Source organism: Sinocyclocheilus anshuiensis, unplaced genomic scaffold (assembly GCF_001515605.1).
Source record: "Sinocyclocheilus anshuiensis isolate Anshui unplaced genomic scaffold, SAMN03320099.WGS_v1.1 scaffold1522, whole genome shotgun sequence".
Lineage (NCBI taxonomy): Eukaryota > Metazoa > Chordata > Actinopteri > Cypriniformes > Cyprinidae > Sinocyclocheilus > Sinocyclocheilus anshuiensis.
The window spans coordinates 372,349-382,512 of record NW_015546143.1 but is presented as its reverse complement, the minus strand read 5'-3'; the positions used below and the strand labels follow the sequence as shown (position 1 = coordinate 382,512).

General features: G+C 38.3%; 1 protein-coding gene across 1 annotated transcript in view; it reads left to right on the top strand.

The window, feature by feature from the left end:
- Positions 1-10,164, top strand: part of LOC107701211 (regulatory-associated protein of mTOR) — a 312,842-nt gene that overhangs the window by 182,600 nt on the left and 120,078 nt on the right. Inside the window, exon 9 of the mRNA XM_016503169.1 lies at positions 9,106-9,165. Coding sequence (XP_016358655.1) covers positions 9,106-9,165 — 60 coding nt within the window. The remainder of the gene's footprint in view (positions 1-9,105; positions 9,166-10,164) is intronic.

Below are 10,164 nucleotides of genomic sequence, written 5' to 3'. Positions count from 1 at the left end.
ACATTTACAAACTCCCTTAAAAATCATTAAAAGCTGTCACTCATCTTAGTTCATCGCGATCTCACAATATAATCAACGAAGCTCACACACTGCGCAATGAATCTCTTATTTACACGCTGTCTGTACTTTGCTTATGAAAGGATTCGTGAGATATGTCTGTGATACATTACTCAACGCTGCAAAAACACGTACGTTAACGTTAGAAACCTTTGAAGCTCCCCTGAGTGCAATCACAAATATGATGATGATCTGGTCAGTCACACTGGTGCTCCTGAATATTTTTTCATAGTCGCACGCAGTAGTTTTCAGTTGCAAATGCGACTGAAATGGTCGCACTGTAGAGCCCTGGTTATGTTGCTGCCTTATGTTAAACTGCTTTAAATTACTTTTTTTCCACACCAATATACACTCCATACACCATATTGACACCTTCATTTCTTTCACATTTTGTTATGTTGCTGCCTTATGTTAAACTGCTTTAAATAACTTTTTTTCCACACATCAATCTACACTCCATACACCATTAATGACAAAGCAAAAACAGTCAAAAAAAATTGTCACAACTTCGTAAATTTATTAAAAATAAAAAACTGAAATAAGTACATTGCATAAGTATTCATACCCTTAACTAATTATTTAGCTGAAGCACCTTTACAGTCTCAAGTATTTTTTGTTTGATGCGACAAGCTTTGATCATCATCATTTGGCAATTATCTGCCATTCTTCTCCTCACCTCTTCACCTCTGAAGCTCTGTCAGGTTGGATGGAAGCAAATGCACATTTTCAAGTTTCTCCAGAATTATTTGATTGGGTTCAAGCTCAGGCTCTGGCTGGGCCACTCAAGGACATTCACAGAGTTGTCTATAACAACTCTGTGAACACAATCTCAACACAATCATCCCTCAACAGCTCATTCACAAACTGGTCCAGCTGGGGCTCAACACTTCGCTGTGCAACTGGCTGTTGGACTTTCTGACTGGAAGACCTCAGGCAGTTCGGGTCGGCAACAACACATCCAGCACCACAGAGTTGTCTATAAGCCACTCTTGCTGTGTGCTTAGGGTCATTGTCCTGTTGGAAGGTGAACCTTCTGCCCAGTCTGAGTTTCTGAATGCTCCGGACTGGGTTTTCATTAAGGCTAACTCAATATTTTGGTTCATTGAGCTTATCTTCTACTCTGACGAGTCCCTTGGTCCCTGCCACTGAAAAACAGCCCCACAGCATGAGGCTGCTACCAGCACACTTTACTTTAGGGATGCTACTCTGCAGGTGATGAGCGGAGCTGGTTTCCTTCAAACATGATGCTTGGAATTGAGGTTCATCAGACCAGAGAATCTTGTTTCTCACAGTCTGAGAGTCCTTTAGGTGTTTTTATGCAAAATCCAAGTGTATTTTCATGTGTCTTCACTAAAGAGAGGATTGAGTCTTGCCACGTCGCCATAAAGCCCAGATCGGTGGAGTGTTGCAGTGATGTTTGTCCTTCTGTAGATTTCTCCCATCTGCATATATGATCATGGAGCTCAACTAGAATGACCATCAGCTTCTTGTTCACCACTCTAACCAAAACCCTTCTCCATCAATTGCTCAGTTTGGCCAGGAGGCCAGCTCTAAGAAAAGTCCTGGTTGTTTCAAACTTCTTCCATTAAGGTTAACGGAGGCTACATGCTTCTGCGACCCTTCAATGAAGCAGAATTTTTTTCCTGAACTCTTCCCCAGATGTGTGGCTTGACACAAACCTGTTTCTGAGCTCTACAGGCAGTTCTTTTGACCTCAGGGGTTGGTTTTTGCTCTGATATGCATTATCAGCTGTTAGACCTTTTATTAAGATCTGTGTGCCTTCCAAAGCATACTCATTCAATTGAATTTGCCACAGATTAACTTCACTCAAAGTGTAGTAACATCTACAAGCAATATGAATGCTCCTGAGCTAAATTTCAACTGTCCCAGATAAGGGTATGAATACTTATGCAATGGAATCATTTAAAGGGTTAGTTCACCCAACTAAGTTTTACTGATGATGCGAACTATACCGACAGTTAAGCAGATGTAGAATATGAACGAACGCGCAAGGTTTCACGCTGTTTCCCTCAGAAATCTGTTAAAGAAAACCCATTACGAGGCTCAGTAAGTGCACTAACGCAATGACTATTAAAAGACCAAACTCAGATCTTACTGATGATGCAAACTATAAACAGGCAGATGAGGATATGAAAACTGCACGTTAAACATTTCCCATAAAGAAAACACTTAACGTGGTTTATTGCCTCAAGACGGTGATAAATTAAATTTGGCACCTAATTAATAATATATATTACTGTATATTATGTACATTTAAGCAGATGAGCCCAGAATATGAGCCCACAACCCACAAAGTTTCACCAAACCATTTTTCTCCCATAGAAAACCAAGCCTGGTAGATTTAGATTTGATACTCGCTGCATATTCGCCTAGGCTGCTTTATGAACCGTCTGCAAATTTACCTCACAGTACAAAACGAAGTCCAATAATTATTCAAATTAATGTTTACAGTAAATGAATAATTTACTCAAACTGACTAAATATATATTGCCAATAACTCGCCTTAGACAATACTTTCCCCAAGCTTTACAATTTGACAGTGTGTTATTTTAAATGTTAAAAGTAATTTTAATTAAAATACATTGGACGTTTTAACCCAGTCGGTGGAATTGTCAGACGGTCCCTTGTGTGCGATAATGCGTCAATGCTTTCTGCGGTTTAAATTTGAAGCAATAACACACCTAGGCGGTTTTGAACTCCTATTTTTATGTCAATATAAAGTGGTTGCATATTGTTAAAACTAATCGTGGTATTGATATCTTTGTAGGACTGTTGACTCTATAGATCAGTGGTAAGGGAAAGCAATTATAAAGAAAATGCAGCGCGTTGCGTTCTTCTGACCTCATTTGCTTGCCTGTATATAGTTCCCATAATCATCAATAAAGTGTATTCTGAGATCTGAGGTTTTATATCACTGTATTAGTTCACTGAGGCGCGTTACGCGTCGTTGGGGAATCCTGGAGTGTGACGTATGAGGGGGAACCACAGTATTACAGCACAGTATGTAAGGACTGATTTCATGTATTTGTATATGAAATAAAAAAAACATTCAGTGTGGTACAATTTTTTTCAAGGCACTTCAGTGTCTATAACTTTTTATCTTTTTGAGAATTATCAACTCTTGATGATGGATAGTAAAGCCTAAAGTGTCTTCTTTCCAAAGATACCTAAATTGTGTGTGTAGCACACCGTTGTCAGGAACTGTTCCCATTTTAAGTTAGGAAGGTCATTTTCAGCTGTGAGTCCCAGAATGGGGGGAGCAGGTTAACAGGTTAAATCCACTTAATTTATAATAGATTATCTCATATCGTGACATTGTTTATTTAAGATCTGCACACTATCTTCCTACATCTTGTGAGAGTGTTTTTGAGTGTTTTCTGTGAGGTTAATGTTAATTTTGCTGTGAGCTAGTTTAAGATCAGTTGTAATACTTATAAATGAAAAAAAATGCAATGTTTTTTTTTCTTTTTCTTTTTTTCTTGATATTACATTACATTTTATTTTGATGGTCCCCTTAGTCTATTGACTATAAGCATGCCAACTAACACTCATTTAGAGTATTAGTAGACTTAGGGTAAGGGTAGGGTTGGTAGAATAAGTTGACGTACTTGCAAAGTTGCTAATAGTCAGTTAAATGTCTGTTGGGGAACCATCAAAATAAAGTGTTAGCAGATATTTAGCAGACATACTACTAATACTCCAATGCCTGCTAGTTGACGTAGTTGCAAAGTTACTTATCAACAGTTAGTGTAAAAGGGTACCATCAAAATAACCATACTGATATTACAATAAAAATAGTTCAAAGCAAATGTGTACACAATCATCTGTTCTGATATCTGATTTTATGACTGTTTGAGAAAAAAAAATTATTATTATAATTATTATATTATTAATAATATTATTATTATAATTAAGTGAAGTTACTTTACTTAAAGCAGACAAAGACCACTTATAAATAATCAGTACTCAGACCGCAGTCTCAGTACTATGATACGGTCTAAATCCTGACTGGAAATCCTCACAGATACCATTTATCTCTAAGAAGGAACATAGCTGAGAGGATACTGCCTTTTCTAGTATTTTTGACAGAAAAGGGAGATTTGAGATTGGTCTCTGTTAGTAGCTTAGATGGAATAGGGTCTAACATACATGTTGTTGGTTTTGATGATTTGACAAGTTTATACAATTCTTCCTCTCCTATAGCAGAGAATGAGTGGAATTGTTCCTCAGGGGATCTATAGTGCACAGTCTGATACAATACTGTAGCTGACGGCTGCATGGTTAGAATTTTATCTCTAATAATATCGATCTTGGAAATAAAGAAGTTCATAAAGTTTTACTGCTGTGCTGTTGGGAAATGTCTGCACCTGTTGATGCTTTATTTTTCATTAATATAGCCACTGTATTGAATAAATGCCGGGGTTTGTGTTTGTTTTCCTCTAAAAGAAATGAAAAGTAGATCTGGCAGTTTTTAGAGCTCTTCTATAAGTAGAAGTACTTTACCTCCATGCAATATGAAATACCTCTAGTTTTGTTTTCTTCCAGCTGCGCTCCATTCTCCAGCGGACTGTTTTCCTTAATCTTCTTTAAGCGTAAAGGAGCAACCGTATCTAAAGTGCTAGAAAAGAGAGAGCCCATAGTTTCTGTTACAACATACAGTTTTTTCTGAGCAATTGGATTTGCTGTTGAATTGAGACAGGTCAGGAAGATAATTTGCAAAGCAGTCTTTTGTTGTAGAAGTGATGGTTCTACCATGTTTGTAGCTAGCTTTAGCTATATGGAGTATGCACAGGACTAGATGATGATCCGAGATATCACTTTGCTGCAGAATTTCAATGTAAAGTTTTTCTGAGCTATTGGATATGCTGAGGAATTGAGATAAATCAGGAAGATTACTTACACAGCAGTCTTTTGTGGTAGAAGTGATGGTTCTACCATACTTGTAACAAGGAGTAGAATTTAGAGTTTTAGCTATATGGAGTTTATACAAGACTAAATAATGATCTGAGATATCATCGCTTTGCTGCAGAATTTCAATGCCATTAACATCAATTCCATGTGACCGTATTAGATCTAAAGTATGATTACAACAATGAGTATGCCCTGCCCCTGACATGTGTTGTCTGACCCCAATAGAGTTCAGAATGACTATAAATGCTGATCCCACTGCATATTTTTCATTATCAACATGGATATTAAAATCACAACAATTAAGACTTTATCTGCAGCCAGCACTAGCTCAGATAGAAAATCAGCAAATTCTTTGATAAAGTCTGTATGGTGCCCTATTGGACTGTATACAGTAGCCAGTACAAATTTCACCTGGGATTTATCATTAACACTTATTTCTCTAGATAATGTTATATGAAGCACCATTACTTCAAAGAATTATACTTATTATATTAAGAATTATATTATATGAAAATATTACTATAAATTGTAGCAACACCTCCAACTTTACCTTTTTGACACAGCTCATGTTTATAACAGTAATCTTGGGGATAGACTCATTTAAAATAATGTAATCATCTGGTTTTAGCTAGGTTTCTGTCAAACAGAGCACATCTAGGTTATGATCTTTGATCATATCATTTACAAAAAGCGCTTTCGTAGAAAGAGATCTAATATTCATTAAGCCAAGCTTTATCATTTGTTTAAGAGCACATCTAAGTTATGATCAGTGATCATATCACTTACAAAAAGCCCTTTTGTAGAAAGTGATCTAATATTCATTAAGCCAAGCGTTATCATTTGTTTATCTGTATTATATCTGTTTTTTTATTTGTTGAACATCAATTAAATTGTTACACTTAAATTGGTTTGGACCTTTTTGTATTTGTTAGTTCGGGGAACAGACAGTCTCTATAGTATGATATCTAGGTGAAAGAGTCTCTATGTGCTGAGAATTAACTGACTTTTGAGATGTGAGGCGGCTAGCAAGACGGTCGGTTTAGCCAGTCTGTCTGCTTCCTGACCTGGGTCCCAGTGGACTATGGTGGCTCTCTAAGACTATTTGCCGTTCCGTACAATAGAATCACCAATAACTAGGGCACTTTCATCGGGTTTATCAGTCACTGAGTGGGGAGAACCTGTTTAATGGACTATGGTGGCTGGTGTCTCTATTTTCACGTTCCGTACAATAGAATCACCAATAACTAGGGCACTTTCATCGGGTTTATCAGTCACTGAGTGGGGAGAACCTGTTTAATGTTTTGATCGGAATGGAAGAGCAGTGTTTTGTCCCGTGACTATGCCACCTCACAGTCAAGTCAAGTCAAGTCACCTTTATTTATATAGCGCTTTTCACGTTATAGAAACGAGAATGATGGTGTATAAAATTGATTTTAAGATAAAAAATTAGACGACAAAGAATTAACTTGACGGAGCTCAAACTCAAAACACACGGCAGCCAAAAAGACAAATATTGTCTTTTACAGTCACCCAGTCACCCTGCTGTGGGGGCTCTGCAACCGGAACCGAACAATGTACGGGACTCGCTAAGCTAGTCGCATCCAAAGCCATATCTAATGCCCTCACATTTTTACTATCCTCAATTAAATTTTGGATGCGTGTCTCTAATTCTGAAATCTTCTCTATTAGCCTAACTATTTTCTCTGCATTTATCAGATGTGAATCCCTCACAGCTGACAAAGAAGGTTACACTATACATGTGGCAGGCAGTGCAAGTGACAATAACAGGAGAAGTCATTACTCACTGTGATTGTTGAATGATTTCCGACTTACCACAGTTGTTTGATGAACTCGTGAAAAACGGAACGAGAGAGAGAAAAGAAATGGTAGGAAACGCGAATGACAAGCTAACGGAATGCTAATGCACTGTGCTAGCAATTTAGATTAAAAGCGAATAATGTCAAATTAGTTTGATAGATAATATCAGAAATATAATGAGAATTAAGTTATATTTTAGCAGTTTAAACAACAGAGAGTGATAGTAAGATAGAGATTCCAACAGGAAAACAAAACTACATGGAGCTAAAATCACAAACCACTCAGCAGCACAGCAGACAGAGCAGCTCTTTTTCTGCTCTTTCTGCTCTTTTTCTGACTTTGCTGAGTAACCCCCAGCAATGGCCAAGGAGTATGTGGACATTCCCCAGGTGGAGCATGTGATTGCGGTGCACCTGTGCTTGTAAAACACCGCCACCTGGAGGAATCGTCTGTGACTTCCGTCCAAAGCATGTAAGCTGATGTGAGCCCTGGCTGCCAAAGCTTACAGTGCTGTGGGCCAGGCCACCTCCGCCCTGCATGCCATGGCCATCCTGCAGGTACATTAGGACAATGACATCGCTGAATCGATGATGAACTCAGAGATGGAAGGACTTGGACATGGAAGGTGCTGCTCTTTTTCCAGAGCCAGTGACATCTGGGCCCCCTCCCCCGGGGGAGGGCCGGGGGCGTATACGATCAAGAATGCCCGTATCCACATTCCCACCAAAAGAGCAGTTTACTTTATCTTTGGGTCAGATGTGTTAGGATCTGAGAGTAATGCTCTGCTTCCACACTGTCAATTCCGACACACTTCTTCACCACACAAGAGGTTGCGGGTGCAGGACGCTTCACTTCCTCTGGCTTCCTTTGCCATCTCGCCGCGGGATCCGGGGAATCAGGTAAGAGCTCCTTCTCTGCCTCTACTCCAGGATGCTATGCTTCCCAGGTTGGGCATTCTTTCCTCCCCTTTGCTGCCCTACCGTGGGTATGTCAGATATCGTCCCATCCGGACAATTCGACTCGACTATTCAACACCCCAACGATTGCCGAAGTGATATTGTGAGAAAGTCGGAACACCTTTTTTCAGATTCCTTAGTAAGCCCTTTATAGTTGATATGTTATCTGGCTTACGTGGCATTGGGAAGGTTACAGATTGTGGTGCATCTGTCCTGGCACGCTTGCCTGCAGCACCTGCACCATCAATTTGCGTAACACAGTTCTGGTTGTGGTGCTTTCCATAGGGACCCCTAACGTCAGTGTCGACGTAACGTCGAACGTGCCTGACTGAAAGGGAACGTCTCGGTTAGGTTATGTAACCCTTGTTCCCTGAAGGAGGGAATGTAGACGTTACGTCCCTCATGTCACAACCTTGAACTGAGCTGGATGCCGGGTTGCTTTCTTGGTTCCTCAGCACAAACCTGAATGAGTGGATGCACGCCATCTTATTATCTTATAATTCCACTCTCCAATAGTCATTGGCCGTTTCTTGTAATGCTCAGAGGTGATTGGGGCTCCCAAGTGAGACCCCTAACATCAGTGTCTACATAACGTCTCCGTTCCCTCCTTCAGGCAACAGGGATTACATAATCGAGATGTTTTAGTTTGTGCTACCATAAGGTGCTTTTACACATCTTGAATAGTTTTTGCTTTCTAGCCTTTAAAATTATTTTTATTTCACATGAACAACATTTTGAACTCTGGATGAATGTTTTTCTCACCTTTTTTCAGGAAGGAATTTAGCAGTCACACAGTTTACCTTAGTACTGACTATTTGTGTGAATGATGTCACAAATGAATGAACAGCTGTCTTGGTCTGAAGATGTGAAGAATTAACCAGAATCACAAAGAATCATTAAGTGTGCATTTTGGATGATCTGTTCATAAAGTAGAATACAAATATAGATGTAAGGACCATGGTACAGCTACTTTAGGTAAAAGAGATGAATGATCAAGGGCTGCATGTGTACTGAATATTCTCATGCTGTCTCTTTTGAATAGTCATTATTTTCCGTCTTCATTGGTCTTTTCTTTCTGCCGTAGCTGCATAAAGCTGGTACAGATTAAATAAAGCTTCTATTAACTTCCAGGTTAGTTCAGTTGATTAATATAATTGTGTTTTATGTATGTTTGTGTGTGGAAGTATATGAAAGTTTGGAGATTGGGTGTAGCGAGAGGTCAGTGCTAAGAGGCCAAGCCCGGTTTGAGTAATCACTAATAAATACATATAAAGATATTTGGGTGAAATCGAATGAGGCAGAAATTGACTGGAGTGTCCGTGTATGTCTTTTTTTCCCTAAGGTTCTGTATGCAGAAGAGTGCAAAGCTGGTTCCAGGAGTGACCTTGGACCTGATTGAGAAGTAGGTGTTTTTTTTTTTTTAAATCTCCTCCCCTCTCTAGCCCTCATTTGGTTGTCTGCCTCTCGTGGTCTTTTCAGCTGTCCTATTTGTCACCGTTTTATTTTTATGTAGTTTGTTCTTCATTTTTGTTTGTTCTCTAGAAATTGCAGAGAAACCTGGAATAGCCATGTAAATTAATAAAATCTTTAAAAGTCATAGAAATGTCTATAGTGAATGCATTTTTCTACTTGCACTTAAATCACATATTTCTTCGCTAGAAATTGCTCTTTGTGAGTGCAATTTCTATGAATTTTCTTTAAAATTATCCATCAATCGTCCAGAATAGCTGAAAAGTCATGGAATCCCTTTGATTATTGGAGTTATTATTATGCATTTTTATTTAATTGTAAGCATTTCTGTCACTATCTTTTGAATTCCCTGCAATGCTATCATGTGCCCAAGTTGTAGTAAAACAATTTGATTTATGCTTGTTTTAATCCTAATTTGTTTGGTTTTGTCTACGTTTTTTTTTTCTTTCATATGAATTCTATGATTCTGTGGTTTCCAGCTGCAATAACTTTACAGTGAACTTAAAAAAAAAGCGCTTAGTGTGAGAGTATGAAATATGGATTATCTGTATCCATTTTGATGTTTTCCAACAGCATGATTATTTTCGTGGGAATTAGGAAATTCAGTAATTAGTCATTTCAGTAATTATTGAAACTATTTAGAAATCTGTATTCAGACTATTTAGAAATTTTATTTAGATTTATTTATAAATCACTAAAGCAAGTTAAATGGTTCTAAACAACTTTTTCAGTGATCCGAAGTTGGCCTTTGTGACCTTTAAGTTAATCTTTGCACTTTCTCCTGTATAAGAACTGTGGGGCCCCTGAGGCATGATGGGATTGAATTGAGGCAAAGGGGCAGTTCATTGAGCTTTGTGCAGATGAAAAACTATATATATATATATATATATATATATATATATATATATATATACACATACAGGGGTGGGGG